This window comes from Cupressus sempervirens, chromosome 2 (genome assembly GCF_028749045.1).
Source record: "Cupressus sempervirens isolate cs-2001-9-10 chromosome 2, ASM2874904v1, whole genome shotgun sequence".
NCBI lineage: Eukaryota > Viridiplantae > Streptophyta > Pinopsida > Cupressales > Cupressaceae > Cupressus > Cupressus sempervirens.
Window position 1 is genome coordinate 749,541,156 of NC_143119.1, and position 20,097 is coordinate 749,561,252.

General features: G+C 37.7%; 1 protein-coding gene across 10 annotated transcripts in view; it reads left to right on the plus strand.

Moving 5' to 3' along the window:
- Positions 1-801: 801 nt before the first annotated feature.
- LOC149575589 (myosin-11-like) overlaps positions 802-20,097 on the plus strand; it is a 329,180-nt gene continuing 309,884 nt past the window's right edge. For 7 of the 10 annotated variants that reach the window (XR_016360188.1, XR_016360187.1, XR_016360189.1 and 4 more), the window contains exon 1: positions 952-1,434. Coding sequence is in view for 7 of the 10 variants with exons in the window: in XM_089815350.1 (XP_089671476.1) it covers positions 1,432-1,434 (3 nt within the window). In the remaining 3 variants the exon portion in view is untranslated. The other 3 variants (XM_089815351.1, XM_089815353.1, XM_089815354.1) reach the window with 3 other exon arrangements.

The following is a 20,097-nucleotide window of genomic DNA, read 5'->3' on the forward strand; positions in this document are numbered from 1 at the left end:
CAAGATGAGCTTGAAGGTTGACAACACAAACCAACTATTTGAGGAAGAAAAGATTAACCATCATCTTTGGTGGACAACTGATAGGTAGAAGACACATAATCAAGTACGAGATCACCATCATTTGTGGTGTGAAATTGATAGGTGAAAAATAACCAAGGAAACTTGAAAAGAAATAACCTATTTTGCACTAAGGGCCAATGAAAATAAAATGTCATTTCATGGAATGCACAACTTATGAGGATATCCATACCGAGTATGAAAATGACTTGAAAGTTGACAACATGCACCAACTAATTTGAGGAAGAAAAGAGTAATCAAATGATTACATTCATTTTCAAATTTACACTAGAAGGTTTAACATAAAAAAAGAGTACGAAGATGAATTAAGAATGTTTTTGTTCCCAATGTCATAAATGTTTTTGTTCCCAATGTCATAAATTGTTTGATTTCTTGGAGGACATCAACCCATTCATTCTTCTTGATCAATTACATAAATACACTAAATGTGAACACCTTAAGCTCCTTAAAGATAGAATAATAAAGATTAAAGATTTCTTGATCAAGATACACACAAACTATTTAGAAAAAATAAAAAATCTAATTGATGAAGCCTTCTATTTTAAATTTTAGGTTTTTTTAAATATATTGACTATATGTAATTCTCATAAACTATTTGACCTCATGAACATTTATTATTATTATTAAAAGCATGCTTTCATTCATTCTTCTTAAAATCTTTGAAAAGATTTCCCAGAGTTTCCAACAAAAGTTGCACATGGGTGTAAATCCGTGGAGACAACACTTCCTTTCTACACAAAAAACGTTCACATGATTTCTTCGTCTCGAAGTACATTTCGAATCTCAAGCAAGACAATCAAGGCAAACGACCGACAAAGCCGGGCGTGCGCTGGCCCGACCCAATTATTACCAATACTAACAAAGTAAGTAATTAATTTCGATGGCTACGGCACGTTTTTCGTTTCCGCTGGCTATGCTCTGCGTTAATTTTGAGGATTAAAAAAAATGGCGCGTAGTTCGCAGGTGGGATTTGGGAGAGACATCTTGCGGGCCTTTTCAGAAGTTAGCGAGGAATAGAATAAACATTGTTTGTTATTGCTGAAAGGTGAAGGACTTTTAAAGCTAATAGCTTGCACCGCCATGAAAGATTAACTTGGTCCCACTTCGCAGCCAGATATGGTAATGATTGCAGGGTCTCGGCATTGCAGATTTTGCTTTCTCCATTATTACGGCCCTCATTCCATTCGCAGCTTGAACAGTTATTTTCAGTAGTATATATATTTTGGTTTTACTCTGTCGAGGCTTTTGCCGTAAAGGCTATGGTTGCAGCTGGGAGATTTGAATTTCGCGTCCATTTGACCCTGTTGAAAGTTAGCATCCGTGTCAACTGACGCAGCTGCCATTTTTGTGACCATGGTTAGCCTCTCTTTTCTCCTGCAGTGCCCAGTCGTTTGTTTAGAAGATTAAAATTTGTGTGAAAATGCAAAGAGTTGAGAAATTAGGGTTTTTTAAAACCGGGTTCTGGTATATGTCAGAAGTAATCATCATAATCATGTGCGTAGATGGCATAAATTCGAGGAATAATCATGTTCATAGCTGATACCGGTCATATTTTAAGTTTCTTTTGCGGTATATTCTAAAATCTAGTTAAGGGAAAATTTGTTACAGAACTCGTCTGCGCAGTCTTCTGAATTTCTTCTCGACTCTTGAGTGACGCACCTTCTCATATTTTACTCTCTGTAATGATGTAAATGAGAATCTTGGTAGCTGTTCTAACATTCTTGAGAGAAATCAGAACTTTGATAAATTAAAGTATGTGTCAGTTTCAGGATTCAGTTGTTCGCTGCGATTCATTTTCTACGTTTGAGGCCTGTTACGTGGGGTCATCATCATCTCGAAATGCTGGAAAAAAATCATGTTATGCGGTTGACTACAGAAAATTATCATATTTCAATGCACTTCCAACACAAATGTGCCCTAAAACCATTATCTCTTTGAAAAGATCACGTATGTTCTGAATTAATTAAACGATCACTTCGTGAATAAGAATAGTTACTTTCAGTTCCGAAATATCTCATTATCTTACTGATGGCCGAAAGTTAAGGATATGAGCCCGTTTCAGACATGGGCCTTGTTTATATGTTTTATTAACAAGCTAATTGTACTTCATCTGTTTTCTTGAAGATTATATACTTGCTACTGAGATCTTGAAACCCCTAACTAGTTAAGTTAAAAACTCGAGCCAGTAAAACGGGGGTTTGGTCTAGCGGTGTCCATACCATGTATGATATCAATTTAATTGATTTTTTTCTTTACTCATTGGGATATGCTTAATATTTATTGTTCTTCCTCTAAGAGCATCAGAGCACAGAAGTTTGTGATGTCTTGTTTCCAACTTGTGATATGAATTGTTGGGTTTGAATGATCTCACATATTTCTCGAAGACCTTCCTCTTGAAGTTTCTGACCTATGCAATAAATTACATCAGGGCAATATGGTGTCATGTCGATGTTGTATTTGATGCAAAATTACTTTAAAAATCTACCCGATTTTAAGAGCATATATTATCGTGAAGAGGTGTTAATATAATTTATGGATCCCACTGAGATTTTTTCTTGAGAAATTTGCAGTAAAAATAGTTGCACGCAACATTAGTTTCTGCCTCTGTTGAGGTTTTCAAAGACTCTGCATTGAAAACTTTAAATAATGAAAATTTCAGGAAGAATCCAATTCACGAAGATTGCTATTACTAATAAAGGCTCCCTAAAATATCGAGCAGATGGTGTGATTAGAAATCCTCACCTTTCTAGTGGCTTTTCAAGTCTGGCTAAAAAAACTTGCCCCTCCAAATTTTAAGATCTGGTATCTCTTAAGTTGTAAGTGTTCATGATTTGGAGGTATCCGGTACTGGTACCAGTATGGCTATTTTTCAATAATAGGAGATGGGGGTAGTTGGAGATGGCAATATTTCAAAAATAGGAGATCGGAGATGGTGGTACTTGGAGACAGCATTTTTCTTTTGTAATGTCCCTCATAGGTTTAGACATGGTTATCACACATTTAAGTCTAATTCTACATTGTATGTCCTAGGAAACAATGATTCAAGCTAAGACTTGCATAAAGAATTATTAATTTTCTTAATCAGATTTAACTATTTGTATGTAACATTAATAATTTAATACCCCCATATCCAATTTTACTACTATTTCTGCGCAATGACGGAAGGAGTAGGTGTTACTCAAGGTGCCTAGAGACCAACAGTAATGGGCTCCCTCAAAGTTTGCAGGTCTAAGCTCGTATCCTACCTTGGGACTTGCCCTCAAGGCTTCCTGAACGCTGACCCCTACCCTATCTTGGGACACATAGCCATTGCTTGGATTTATACAAGCCCCTCCTTGGAAACATCACCATTGGGACACATAGCCATTGCATGGATTTATACAAGCCCCTTCTTGGAAACATCACCGCCTTCCCTATTGAATGTGATTGCTGTATATAATTGTTAATATTGACCTGTATGTTGTAAGTATATTCATCAAGAGTTTCAGGCTTCTGTACATACCTGGTACAGAAATAAATTTACTGATAGAAATATAAATATATATTTAAGCTTTGTCTGACAAACTGATTGGCTGCTGCTGATAAAGGAATGGTCTGCACCAATTCCCTTTCGTATTGCCTTTCCCTGTCAAAGCAGCTGTCACAATAGACTCCTTTGTCTTTCCTCATTTCACCCCATACTGATTGGTGCTGTATCCTATTTGTTTCTGTGATCCAGGTTATTATTTTCTTATGTTTTTCCTTATTTTTTTTATATCGATCGCTGTGTGTATCTCTGTTTTTCCCACAATGAGTTTTTGCTGAAGGGGAGAGAATACTGAAATGTCTGTATAAGAAAGATCTCCGATGCCTCTAAATGACTGTTGGGGAAAACCTTTATATATCTATTCTCTTGGATGAAAAGCTTCTATGTATGAGACATATCTCATGCCTGATCACCACCTTGTTGAAGACTCTAATCACACTTTTTTCATTGAATAATGACATGCTCAGTATTTGTTGTTTTACTTATCCTTAACGATAACCTTTAATGACTGCTGACCTAATATATAATTGCCTTTGATAAATATCAGCGTGCAGGCTGGAACAATGATATCAATGGTTGATGCGCTAGTTGATATAGCCTTTTTAAATCATCAGGGGAGAGAATACTGAAAATGTCTGTATAAGAAAGATCTCTGATGCCAATGACTGTTGGGGAAAACCTTTATATATCTATGCTCTTGGATGAAGAGCTTCTATGTATGAGACATATCTCATGCCTGATCGCCACCTTGTTGAAGCTTCTAATCACACTTTTTTCATTGAATAATGACATGCTCAGTATTTGTTGTTCTACTTATCCTTAACGATCACCTTTAATGATTGCTGACTTAATATTTAATTGCCTTTGATAAATATCAGCATGCAGGCTGGAACAACGCTATCAATGGTTGATGTGCTAGTTGATGTTAGCCTTTTTAAATCATCTATTAAGTCATTCCTTATAGTGGTAGACTTCTTTATAATCAGGGAATATTTGGTCGATGTCATCTCTACATTTATTCTTAGTTATATAATTATAACTCACGTCATTATTTTATTATTATTATTTTTGATCGGTAAGAGGCCGAAGTCAAGGTTAATTATTATTATTTGTTGTGATTAATTATTTCGATTATTAGTTAATCTTGAGTAGATTCAAACCCAAGACCTTCCAATTTAGAGGCTCACAGTTCACCGTTGTGTTGTAGGCTCTTGCCTTCTTCATTATTTTATTATTATTACGTTGGTTATATTAGTATTTTGTTATTTATATCTAATTAATTTATATATTATAATTTCAAACGTATAGTAATTTATTAAGTATAATATTTATACGATGTTAATATCTATAACATTTATATTTGAGGTCAAATATTTATATTGACTATAAGATTGAATGTTTGTGTAATATATTAAATACAAAGTATTCATATTGTTTAATAATCATTTATTTATCTTTCCATTAATTAATTTACTAACTAGTAATAATTTAATTATCTGACCTCTTGCATTAGCTATTCATAGTATCTTTTTTGACTATATTTTTTTTGTTACTCTTAATATAACTGTTTACTCTTACTCTTTCGGTGTGAGGCTTAGCCTTCCGTTTTCATTGTAAGTTCCTTTTTTTGAACTCTCTAGAATTACTATAAAAATTTAACTATAGAAATATGGGACATAACATTTTTTAATATAATTTAAATAATTTCTAAGACATACCATGTTGCTTTGAAAACAAGACCAATGGAGAATAATAAGAATGAATATTGAACATTAAAAGTTTAAAGAGTCAAAGACTAATGCTAAATAGTTATTTCATATTAATATAGAGTCAAATAGTTCAAAACTCACATTGCATATCTTGTAGTAATATCTGAATTCTGCATATTGCATATCATCATATCATATTAATAATCACTGAGATTATCATTACATATTGAAATTTGAAATTAAAAAATATATAGTTTGATGTTACATTGCTGCTGATATGCAAACAAAAAGCTCAGAATTGTAAATCAGAAATCTATCTTGTATCTTGTACTCCACAAGGCTCTGATCATTAAAATGAGGATCAAAATCATAAAATGACTTAATTTTGTATTTTAAATTTGTTTTTAATCAAGAGATGAGTGAGAGACTTCATTTTTTGGAATCAGAGACTTTGGCATGAAGTCTTCAGCCATTTTTGAGGAGCCTTGAGACCTGAATGTATCGGAGACGCATTTGGAGGAGGAAGGCGTGCCTCTCGATAACAGTGATAATTAATTAGATAGATAATTCAAAGGGTATAGATAACGAGGAAGAACGATTAAATATATGGCAAGACATGATGAGAAAGGAGAATAAGAACTATAGGACTGTCATGTCCCCTCCTTTGGCATAGCCTTCGAGATTGTGTAACTAGTCTATTTCTCACCCTGATAGACTAGTGGATACACTTAAAAAGGGATGTCGAGAGGCCATAATATAATTCCTTCTAACTGTGGTAAGTGACCGGTTATTATTACTTTAATATGCTCAACATTGGACATAAATATTATGCGTATTAAAGATTCAAAAGTCATGTTATCATGAGTCTTAGCCTCTCAGATTTTCCATGTTTAGCAACTTTTGTGGCTCGTAGATGACATAATTGGCATTGTATGTAACACTTACAGTAAAGGCTTTGCATGCTCGAAGTTTGGTAACGCATCAACTGCTACTTGCGTTGGCTATTAAGGAGCTCGACTTTGCTGTGGGAGGATATGATGAGATTTTTTTGAGAAAGGATTTCTTGGTCATGCTGTGGCTATCTAAGTTTGGAGATGAAAACCTGTAGACTTTATCGTCTGGATGCAAACTTGGGCGATTTCTATGAGTGTAGGTTCATACAGAGCTTACAATTGAATTAAAATAGTGATGAATATGCGGGCAATATTGTTGGTGTTTTCTGATATCGTTGAATGAAGAAAAAGCTCCCTATTAGCTGTGTATTTTGGTATAGGAAGTACAATGAATACCCAGTGATAGGTAGTGTTGGGTTGAAAAGCATTTTCAGCAGTTAGCAACTGATGTTAGGGGACTTTGTCATTTCCCCAACCTTGATTTGATTCGCATCAGCCACTCCTAGTGTATTACTCATCCCAGTAGGCTAGAATGAGCCAAAAAGGGGATGACTTGGAGGCCCCAGCTAACATTGGTCGACTCCAATGAGGGCCCTTGGATGATGCGTCTGTATGTTTTGATCAAGTCATGATGCTGACTGGACTATCCTAAGAATGATGTGGCTGAACGTTACCTTCAAATGATGTCCAGTATTTGTAACTCCCCTATTAACCTTCTGTATGATTCTTGTTGAGATTCATTTTAGTTGCCATGCATGCTTACTATTTGGTAACTAACGCTGCAACTGCTAGTGATGAATATAGTGGATGATGGAGGTGTAGGAGACACAATGAATTCTGGAATTCACAAAAGGTATTATCTTTGCTCAAGTTTCTTGCTTGAGTTTTATTTAAGGATGAAATCCCTTCTTCCTATGATTTGGACAACAATCCTGATCACTGTTTTATGTTGGACTCTGATTTTGACATGAAGTTGAGTTGTATGCAGATCGTTGAAGGAAGATATCGCACAGTGGTTTTGTAGAGTGTTGGACAGCTTGGGCATCATTTACTACAGCCATCCAAGAGGGATTGTATGGTCGTAACACTTAGCGGTGGACAAAATTACCAAGCCATAGCAAAGTTCAGATTGAGGTCGCATAAAACTAAGCTTGACATTGGTCTAATTGGGAGGTCGAGACTTTCATTCTGTAGCTGGACAAGCATAGTGGAGACTGCCAGGAGTGAGATACGTGGTTGGTTATATCCTTTGTGTCATTGAGAGCCTCATACACATTGACAAAATCAACTTAGGAATGCTACAGGTTCTACTGCTTCTTTCTAATAGTATCGTGCCATTTCTAGTAAAGTCACATCCAGACTTTGTCATTCAAATTAAAGCCATGTATCACATATTGAAGTTGTAAGTCTGTGAGACATAGCAGTAGATTAAAGGACTTGTTGTGTTTGAAAAATTACACCATTGTATGAGCATTGTTAATTTTGAAGTATTCTACATAATTTATAACCAATAGATCTGTTGGCTTTGCTTATTGAGAACAAATCTCTTTTAACATAAATATAGTATAACTGCATTAATGCTATTTATCGGAGGTGGAACAATTGTAATGGGTCACATTATTGTATCCACATAGGAAATATGTTAATCACTAACAAGGACTTTATAATGGTATCAAAGTAGCAAGCCTGCTATTTGGTGAGAAGTTTCTTGAATGCATAAGTATAATAGGGAACCGCGTAGTATCTGGATACCTCCTGTGATACCAGAAGGAAGAACAATCTCAGAGATTGTGGGAGTTCATTCAACTTCTGAAATAGCTGCAAATCAAGCCGATGAAGTTGACAGAGAAGCCAGGGAAACCTTGAGATCTTTTCAGGAAGGAAAGAGCCATGTTGCTGATGCTCTACAACAACGTATTGAGGTAGTACATCAGTTAAACATAGGACCAAAAAGATGTCAAAGCTATCACAGTGAATATGGAAGTTTAGTTGGAATTCCAGATGGCGTTAGAGCACCTACACGTACAATAGATAGACCATTGATGCCAATATTTGCTGAAAACAATGAAGAAGCAGAAGTGGGGAATGTGGGGGCAGCAGTGGTTGTTTTAGAGGATGTTATGACTATGCACATTGAGCAGGATCTATTCCCCGATCATGTTAAGGCAAACTTGAGCTTTGTTTAGTACTTGGGACAATGAAGGGAGATGGTAAGAGCTAGACAAGATAGAAGGCCTGGAGGCCCAAACAAGGATTTGAAGCATGCTATGCACAACTAACTTTACTAGTATTTGATGGCAGTGGGAAAACTGCAACTGGGGCTTGGATACATTTCTCACATTAAAACCCATGACTGAAACTAAGGCAATTAAGTTTGCTAACATGCACTTGGACGAGACCACTTATTATTGGTGGCATCACGAACTAGTTACCCAGGATCATGGTAAATTAATTCATACGAGGATTTTAGCAACAAGTTAATTGCTAGGTTTGACAGGAAGGACATAGAAGTCTATTAGAGAGAATTAGCGCAATGTAAGCATAGTGGAGCTTTGGACACTTATATTAATGAGTTTCAACAGAGATCTGTCATGGTTTCTGACGTTTCTGAAAATCAAAAGGTAATGTTATTTGTGGAGGGATTAAGTGAAAAATTCAAGGGGTTTTTTAAAGTGCTAAAACCCAGTACTCTCCAAGATGCAACCAAGATGGCACTTGATTTGAATAGCTTATCAAAAACAGCTCAGCCCCCTAAAAATCCATTCAAAGGGGCAAAGACCAATCTGAAGTCTTCAAATCAGAACAAGGCTAGTCCATCTAAGTCAGATTTTGAGTCCAAGAATGAACTAAGAAGAAAAAACTTGTGCTTTACATGCAATGAACCTTGAACCGCAAATCATAGGTGTATTGGAAAGGGTAAGGTACACTTTATTGAGGTGGTTTTGGATGATGAACATGAAGGTAACAAATCTGATGATAGAAAAGACAAAGGCAATCACGAGCAGCCCAAGATAGAGACACTTGAGGGACAAGCTTCAGATCAACCTCCTATAGTTGTTGCCCTCTTAGGATTACCTATCTGCAGGGAGTGGTAAAAGGGCAACAAATGGTTTGCTTAGTGGATATGGGAGCTACACATAATTTCATAAGTGCCTCCAAAGTAGCCAAAAAGAAGCTACAAGTGAATGCAGTTACCAATTTTGATGTTAAGGTGGCTGGTGGAGATCTATTTAATTGTGTTAGGATGGTCCCACGACTTAATATTCAGCTTGGGAGTTACACATTGACGACGAATGTGATTGAGTTAGGAGGGATGGATGCTATTTTAGGTCTATAGTGGCTCCAAACTCTTGGCAGGTATACTATTGATCTTGATTATAAGTAGATCGAGTTTATGAGAGGAGAACAATAGGTCATTCTTAGAGCCATGGCTGACAAAGGTCCTAGAATTGTCTCAGCCCATGGAATGGAGTCCATATTGAGACATGACGATATAGAGTGGGCAACACATTACTTTGTCTCCATTAAATCCATTTCGGATTTAAGACAACATCACATTGATATTTAGTCAGTGCTAGATAAGCACAAGGGTGTGTTCGGTGATATTCCCCCAAGCCTACCTACTGATTGTGGGTTTGAGCATGGGATAGAGTTGGAGGAGGCTGCAAAGCCGGTCATCACTATGCCATACTGTCCCCCAATACATCATAAGGAGGAGATTGAGCAGACCATTAGAGAGTTACTAGACATGGAATACATTAGGCTTCGCCAATGATTTTGGTTAAAAAGAAAGATGGTACTCTACAAATGTGCATTGATTATAAGGCCTTGAATAAGAGGACTATCAAGGATAAGTATCCCATTCCTTGCATAGATGAGTTATTGGATGAGTTACATGTGGCCGTTTACTTTTCAAAGATTGATCTTTGTCCAGGATATCATCCATAGTAACACGGGGACGCGTCCCCCCCCCTTTTTGCTCGACGTCTTGGAGACTTCAACGCACCGGAGACTTGGGGACTCCGTCTCCCCGTCCCCAGCGGTGCCACTAGATTCCACCACCTCCACCGAGGATGGGGGACATCCTGCTATTCACTATTTGCAAGTTCGACTATTTATGTTTAATGTTCGATGTTCCAATTCAATGCAATGTTTCAAGTATTCACTCTTTTACATCTTTACATCCTATATTGCAATACATATTTTCATAACTAACATTTTTAAATACCATATGCATAGATATATACACCGCTCTTGTCCCCTGCCGCTGTCCCCCTACCGTCCCCCCGCCGTCCCCAAATTAAGGCCCCTCTGTCCCCCTGTCCCGGAAACTTGTCCCCTCGTTTCGCCGTCCCCCCGTCCCCCCGGGTGGTGTAACTATGATATCATCAGATTTGAGTTTGTGAGAAGGATGTTCATAAGACAACTTTTAGATGCCACTATGAACACTGAGTCTTTGGTGATGCCTTTTGGAGTCACTGACTCATTGACTACATTTCAGTCATGTATGAACCACATTTTTAGTAAGTAACTGTGTAAGTTCGTATTGGTATTTTTTTGATGATATTTTGATATTCAACAGGACATGGGAGGAACACTTACAATGTTTGGATGAAGTTTTGAGTATCATGGAGCAACATGCATTGTTTGCCAAAGAGTCCAAACGTGAGTTTGGTATGACAAATGTTATGCCTTGGGCATGTTATTGGAGCTAATGGGGTCAAAATCCATCAAGAGAAGATACAAGCTATGCTGGATTGGCTACGACCAAAAATCTTTTTGGATTTGATAGGTTCCTTAGGTTATGTTCTACTATAGGAGATTTGTGAAGGGGTTCTCTCGGCTTGTGGCACAACTTATAGATCTCACAAAAAGGGTGCTTAGGTTGTTAGAGGATGCATATGTGTTATTTGATAAGGTCAAGAAGGTGATGAGTATGTGCCTAGTATTAGTATTACCAGATTCCTCAAGACCATTTGTTTTATAGTGATGCCTCTAGTAAAGGGATAAGTACAATACTCATGCAAAATAGGCATCCTATTTCTTATGAGAGGAGGAAGTTGGAGAAGTTGTATTCCACCTAGTTAAGAAGATATTAGCCATTATGCATGCTTTGGCTAGGTTCAAGGTGGGTGGATGGTTTGTGGTAAGAATGGTCATAACAATTTATGTTTCTTCTTGGCATAGAAGCAACTGAACGAGAGGCAAGAAAAGTGGATTAACAAGGTTCAGGCTTATGACTTTGACATTGAATATGTCAAAGAGAATGACAATGTAGTATCTGACGCACTTTCTAGGAGACCAACTAGTGCCACTTGCTATGCTATGTCAGAGATTTCAGCTGATTGGAAGCGTCAACTTTTGGTTTAGTATTCCAAGAACACATTTGCATGTGAGGTGATGGATGGGCAGATTCAGGACAACAAGTACAAGGTCATTGACGATGTAATTTACTACAAAAACATAATATCGGTTCCTGAATGTAGACTCTAGGATCAAATTTTATAGGTAGGACATGACAACTTGATAACAGGTCATCTCAGGTATTTGAAGTCATACAAGCAAATTAGAGAGAGGTTCTCTTGGAAGGGCCTTAAGGGTGATGTCCTTCAACATGTTAGAGCATGTTTGACTTCTTAGTAGAACAAGTTAGAGCATGTGTATCAAGATGGTTTATTGCAGCCCTTACCGATTCCTGAGCATAAATGGGACACTACATCCATGGACTTCATCAACAGGGTTTTAAGGGTGTAGGGTAAGGATAACATACTTCTTGTAGTTGTCAGGTTAACAAAATATGCTCACTTCTTTGCTGTGACAGTTGATTGGACAACCTCATAGGTAGCAACATTATTTTTTAAATAGGTTTTTAGATTGTATGGTCTTCCCAAAATGATTTTTCAGTGGTATAGACAATAGGTTTCTTAGCATCTTTTGGATTGAACTATTCAGACTAACTAAAACACAACTGATCCCAAGCAAGTGTTACCATCCTTACACAGATAGACAAAAGGGGATAATAAACAAGTGGATAGAAGGATATCTTCGCATTATATTTCAAGACAACATTGAGCTTTGGCAAGTGGTTGTATTTGGGTGAATATTGCTATGATTTGACTTACTATGTGTCTATCGACATGTCTCCTTTTAGAGCCCTATATGGCTATGACCCATTATCTTTCATATACTTGGCCTTGACAAATAATTGGGCTCCCCTGGCAAAGGATTGGTTACAAGAACAACAAGATATCCTCATGATTCTTAGAGAATATGCAGTGAACTCAAAATTAGTAGAAGATCTATGGTTACTGTCACAGGATTGAGAAATCTTTTGAGGTAGGATACATGGTGTTCCTACATCTTCAATCCTACATGCAAAGTTCATTGAAGAATAGTGGCATAAAGAAGCTTAAGCTGAGGTTTTATGAATCGTACTGGGTGATGAGAAGGATCGGGGAGGTGGCCAATGTGTTGGAGCGACTAGAGGGCAATAGGATTCATAATGTTTTTCATGTCTCATCCCGCAAGAAGGCTCTTGGACAACATATCATGAGTTCACTTGGGTTACCCGCCATCGGATGAGGAAGGGAATTTAGAGTTTGTTCTTGCTGAGGTAATAGAAATAAGGGAGAAACGATTGAGAAACAAGTTTAGGGAGTATTTGGCATGTTGGGAAGGTCTACCCATCGACGATGCCACCTGGGAAGGTGAGCACATTTTGCAGCACCCCGCACTGCAATTGCTTCGGGGCAAGCGGTCTTGAGAAGGGAGGACTGTCATGTCCCCCACCTCGACCTGATTCGCATCGACAACTCCTAGTCTATTCTTCATCTCGATACGCTAGAATGGGCCAAAAAAGGGATGATGTGGAGGCCATAGCTAACATTAGTTGACTTACTCTAACGAGTGTCCCCCAGAAAGATGTGTGTGTATGTTTTGACCAAGTCACGATGGTGTCTGGACGATCCTAAGAATGGCATGGTTGAACGTTACCTTCAAAAGGTGTCCAACATTTTTAACCCTCAGTCAACCTCCTTTATGATTCCTGTCAAGATTCCTTATAGCTATTGTGCATGTTTACTATTTGGTAACTAATGCTGAAACTACCAAAGGTGAATATAGTAGATTACAAAGGCTGAAGGAGACAACAATTTTTGGAATTTGCAAAAGGTATTATCTCTGCTCAAGTTTCTTGCTTGAGCTTTATTGAAGGACGAAATCCCTTCTTCCTGTGATTTAGACAACAATCCTGATTGTAGTTTTATGTATGATTTTGATGTGAAGTTGAGTTGTCTGCAGATCGTTGAAGGAAGATAGCTCATAGTGGTATTGTAGAGTGTTGGATGACTTGGATGTCATTCACTACACTCGGCCAGGAGGGATTGTATAGTCTATACGCTCAGCGGTAGACAAAACTACCAAGCCATAACAAAGTTTAGGATGAGGTCACACACAAAACTAAGCTTGAGATTGATCTAATTGGGAGGTCGTCACTTTCATTCTGTAGCTGGACAAGCATAGTAGAGACTACTAGGAGTGAGATATGTGGTTCGGTATATCGTTTGTGTCATTGAGAGCCTTACACACATTGACTAAATCAACTTAGGAATGCTACAGTTGCTCCTTTCTAATAGTATTGTGCCATTTCTAGTAAAGCCACATCCAAACTTTGTCATTTGAATGAAAGCCATGTATCGCATATTGAAGTTGTAAGTCTGTGAGATATAGCAATAGATTAAAGGACTTGTGCTTGAAAACTTACACCATCCTATGAGCATTGTTAAATTATGAACTATGCAACAATTATCCATGCTCCACGGAGTTATCGGGACAGGGACATTTGAGGGGACGGGGACATGTTTCTGGTATGGGTACGGGTTGAAGCCAAACTTTAGGGGACGAAACCTTAATGGACGTCAATTAAAAACATAGGGGATTATATATATATATATATATATATATAGAGAGAGAGAGAGAGAGAGAGAGAGAGAGAGAGAGAGAGAGAGAGAGAGAGAGAGAGAGAATTCAAATATACATATCATAACATTGATAAATTATTCACCATAGAGTCATAGACATTTTAGAAGATCAATGTATGGAAATTGAAAACTATCAAGATTCAAATGACAATATGATGTATGATATACCCGAAGATTGCATACATCTAATAAAAATGCTCAAAGGTTCTAAGTATCAATGTATTATGCATGAAATCAAAATGACATAATGATAAAGTAAATACTAAAAGTCTAAATAAGATGTCCAAGTCCATAATAATCAAAAGCAATAATGAATCTGAGTATTTGCAAAGCGGAAAGCCAAATGTATGGCTGTCCTCTAGGAATCTAAATCTATATCTATATCTTAATCAAGATCAGTGCCGACCTCTTCCTTTGAATCATTGGTAGGGGTAGGTAGAGGGTCGTCATCCAATGGAACACCAAGCAGCCCTAGAGGTGTGTCATTCTCATCAATCTGCATTGCATCCTCTTGATTACCATCCCAACATAGTATTGGAGTCTGCCAATACTCAGACTCTGCCACTCCTGTAGTCGCAATACACCGTGAACAACCACAAACTTATCTGATCGTCTAGAGGTAAGGTTGTTCCTCTTAACTGATTGGATGAAGCTATATGTAGACCGATTCCTCTTTGAAGCGAAGGAATTAAAAACATAGGGGATCTTTTTATATATAGTATTAGAGACAAAATTCAAATATGCATATCATAACATTGATAAACCATTCACCATAGAGTCAGAGATATTTTAGAAGATCAATACATGAAATTAAAAGCTATCAAAATTCAAATGACAATATGATATATCCGAATATCGCATACATATAGCAAAAATACCCAAGGCTCTAAGTATCAATGTATCATGCATGAAATCAAAATGACCTAATGATAAAATAAATACTAGAAATCTAAATGAGATGTCCAACTCCACAATAATTAAAAGCAATAATGTATTTGAGTATCTACAAAGTGGAAAGCCAAATATATGACTGTACTCTAGGAATCTAAATCTATATCTAAATCAAGATCAGCGCCAACTTCTTCTTCTGAATCATTGGCAAGGGTAGGTAGAGGGTCCTCATCCAATGGAACACCAAGCAGACGTGAAGGTGTGTCACCCTCATCAATCTACATTGCATTTGGGATTAACATCCCAATGTATTGCTGAAGTCTATCAATACTGAAGACTTTGCTGCTCTTGTAGTCGCAATACATTGTGAACAACTACAAGCTTCTCTGATTGTCTAGAGGTAAGGTTGTTCCTCTTAATTGATTTGATGAAATTATATGTAGACCAATTCCTCTCTACAGCAGAGGAACTCACAACCTGTGAAAGAAGACGAACGACAAGAGCTTTTAGTTCAGATGCATCTCTACCATGCCATGTCCACCATCCAATCGGGTCCCTTTGAGCTAATGTAGCTCAATTAGTCTTCGCCTTTGGTCTACCAAAAGTTGGACCACGAATATTGGCAAAGTCAAGCCATTGGCCTTGAATGTTTGCAACATCCTCTGAATTATACATTTTTGAAAGGGCCTTGAAAACCTCCTTCACCTATATTGAACAAACAAAAATTTAGAAGTTAGAATTTAGAAACTTTACAAATAAAATTAAAAATTTAAAAACATTAAAAAATCAGAAATCTTAAAAGTTAAACATAAATTAGACTCACCTCCTCATCAGCCGATGAGGCATTCTTCTAGGCCTTGTCCATACCATTTAGGATTGGCTGCATATGCTGCCATATGAAGTGGGGTGTTCATAGTGTTCCACCTTTTCATCACAATGGGCTTAAGATGCTCCTCATAGAACTCCAAAGTAGCTTCTTTGTTTTTAATAGCTTGCTTCACTTGCCCAAGCATGCTATCAAAGGTCTCATAAATCTCTCCAAGGCTAGGAGAGTCAGTATCAACATATCTAATGACACGCACAATAGAGTCAATGAAGGAACAAATGCATTTGCAAATGAAAGCAAATTACAAGTGAGAAACATCATAATTTTAAAAAAATCAGCAAATGCTTAAATCATAAATATTTTTATTAAGTCAGCAATAACAATTATGATGTAAATTATTTAAGTTTCTTATCTCATTGTGGTCCATCGGTTATCATCCAAGATTCTTCCTTTCACAATTCTTCCATCCAGGGTGCTTGATTCATGCCATCTATTCCACTCCACATTGACCACCATGGATTGTAAGGCCTCTTGGACCTCAAGCATCCTCTCCAACAAAATGAAATAACCGGCATATCTAGTGTCCACGGGGTTGAGGAATTCTTTCTTGGAAAAGGTCCCAAATAATGCAAGAGATGTGCGATGATTGCAAATAAATATTTGCACATCTCTAGCCTCGAACACCATAGCCTTTATCCAATCAATTTTTCCAAAGTCCTTCAAGGTGTTATATAATGCATGTACACAAGACAGGGTCCACAAAATGTGTCTATAGGTGCTCTCTACTACCAATCCAGTTGATTTACACACTCGAGTTGAATCAGTGACTACTTGCACAACATTTGAAGCCCCTACCTCTTCTATAGCATCCTTCAAAATCTGAAATTGGAAGGATGCATCCTTCCTTTTTCTTGAACAATCAATGGCTCTAAGAAAATAGGCCCCTACTGTAGTAGTGACAATAAGATTGATGAGTGGCCGATGTTTGATATCGGTCGACCCATCCATAATGATAGAAAAGCCATCACTCATCTATGTTTGTCTCACATCCTCCATCAAAATGTTTATTTTTGAGTATTCTTTATCAAGGATAGTGGTGCGTGATTTAGTCTCTCCTAATGGAATAAATGAGGACCAACAACATATATATCTTTGCACATTTGTTTATAGAATGAGGAACGAGAAACATAGAATGGTATACTATGAGCAAAAAGAAATCTTCCAATGGACTCTTCAGCTCTCTCTTTTGCTTGTATGTTAATTCAGCCACATTTTTCTCTGGGTCTTTCCCTTCCCTTTACTAGTAGTGCTAGTGGGAGTGAATGTTGGTGTGGGTGGGGTACTTATTTGACCCCTTGCTTTCAATGTCTCCCCCTCCACATGCAACCTATTGGCCTCAAGTTTTTCTTCAGCTGTAATTTTTTTGCAACCTTTCACTCCTTGCCCACCTATCTATAAAAGATGACAATACACTCTTGTGTAGCTCCCAAAATAATGTTTCTTACATATATGGCACTCCCATTCCCTACTACCCCTCAATTTTTTCTTCTTTTGCTGTCTACTTTTGTGGCAAATTTGCAGGAGAGGTTTCTTAGAGTTGTATGGGCCTTTGGCATATTTTTTGAGGGCTTTGGAAGGGCACTCAAACGGATTGGGCATTGCATCTTTCATAGGGACTATATCAGCCGAAGAATCATCCATGGCTTCCCTAGGTCTTTTTAAGTTCTTTGTAAATGTGACACTTGAGTTTCTTGCATGGCAACATCCATGCTATCACTACTTCCCTCACCCTCACTACTGCTACGTTTTTGGATTTCGTAATGTATTATATTGCTGCAAGTTATGCAAAAAAAAAGCATTTGAATGTTTCATTCAACATGCCCTCTCTATGTGATGAAAAATGACAACAAATAACATGAAAGTTTAAATTAAACAAAAAGAAAATAAAATACATACCTGGAATGAAGAAGAAATGAAGGCAAAACCTCCTCCTGCACCTCCAAAATGCAATCCTCTCTTGCTGCTGCTGTTTTCCTCTTCCTCTTCCCACCTAGCAAATAACTCCAAATAAAAAAAAGACTTGAGTCTTTTGTGTTTTTAAGCTAAAATAAGGTTTTCTTATCGTTCCCCAACGTCCATGTGGGGCCTGTGCGGGTGGGAGAGAACTAAAAAAATATATTTTTAAACCTTTTTAATTACTCTTGCCGTTCTGGGAAAAAGGGGATGGGAATAGTTATTGGGGATGGTCGAGGGACGGGAATTGGGGTCCTTGGTACGGATTTCCATACCCCCGTTTCCTGGCAAATTGGAAACCTTGTTTCGGGGATGGTACCCAAAATCAGCCTTTTGGCACGATTCAGGAGATGGTAAAAAGGGGTACTCACGTCCCTGTTTTGTACTTGGTACGATTACGAGGAAAAAACCCCAGGGGACGCGTCCTCGTGGAACACAACTAATTATTAGAGGTGGAACACTTCTAATGGGTCACATTATCATATCCACTTAGGAACTTTCTTAATCACTAACAACAGGGATCATATAGACTTGGTGAAGCAAAATACCACGAGACAAACTGTATCTTACTGCATATTGAGATCCCACATGATTTAGATACTACTCCAATATTGTAGCTACCTAAGAATCCAATTAAAGGATTCAAATCGTCTGAACTCTGCAAAGCAGAATAAGACCACACCACCTGAATTGGATTTTCAATCCAAAAATGAGTTAAGTAAGAAATTATGTTTTACATGTAAAGAACCTTGGACCCTTGATCATAGGTGCCTTGGGAAGGGTAAGGTTCATTATTTTGAGGTTGTTTCCAATGGTGAAAATGAGGACAAAAGGTCTGATAGCAGTGATGATATAGGTAACCATAATCAGCCCCAAATATAGACAGATGGGAGACATGCTTCTGATCAACCACCTACCATTGCCACCCTTTAAGGAGTACCTACAAACCATCTTATCCTTTTACAGGGAATCGTTAAAGGGCAGCAAATTGTTTGTTTAGTGGGTATTGGAACTACACATAACTTTATTAGTGCAAGTACAATAGCAAAACAAAAACTCCAAGTGGAAGCATTTCTTGAATTTGAAGGTAAGGTTGTAGGGGGAGATCTTTTTTAACTGTTCTGGGAATATTTCACCTCTTAGGATCTATGTGGGGAGTTAAACCTTAGAAGCTAATGTCTATGTGGTTGAGCTAGGTGGGATGAACGCCATCTTGGGTCTGTAGTAGCTTTAGACACTTAGTTGGTACACTATTGATCATGATCATAGGCAGTTAGAGTTTATGTGAGGAGATCAACAAATCATTCTCAAGGCCATGACAAAGGGAGGGCCTAGGATTGTCTAAGCTCAATCAGATGGAGGACATTCTGAGACACGATGATATTGAGTGGGCAGCCTAGTGTTTTATGTCCACCAAATCTACTTCATATTTGGACAACAACATCATATAGATATACAAGTAGTGTTGGATAAGCATAAGGGGGTCTTTGAGGACATTCCTCTCGGCATACCTCTTGATCGGGGAACCGAGCATTAGATAGAACTTGACGAAGGTGCTGAGCTTGTCATTACTCTTCCTTATTACCATCCAAGACATTTTACGGAGGAGATTGAGAAAACGATTAAGGAGTTGCTTGCCATGGGACACATTAGACCCACTTCAAGCCCATTTGCTGCTTCAGCGGTATTGGTTAAGAAGAAAGATGGAACTCTTCAGATGTGCATTGACTACAGGGTATTAAACAAGAGGACTGTTAAGAAAAAGTATCTTAGTTTGCGCATTGATGAGTTACTGGATGAGTTGCATGGAGTTGTTTACTTTTCAAAGATTGATCGTTGTTTGGGAAACCATCAAATTCGGGGCCATGATGAGAATGTGCATAAGACAACATTCAAATGTCACTGGTCATTATGAGTTTTTGGTGATGCCTTTCAAACTCCCCAACATACTTGCTACATTTCAGTCATGTACAAACCACAGTTTTAATGAGCAGTTGGGTAAGTATGTTTTGGTGTTCTTTGATGATATCATTGTATTTAGCAAATCATGGGAAGAGCACTTACAACATTTAGAATAGGTTTTGGGTATCATGGAACAACACTCTTTATTTGTGAAATAGTCCAAATGCAAGTTTGGTTTGACAAAGATTTTATACCTTGGGCATGTGATAAGGGCCAACTC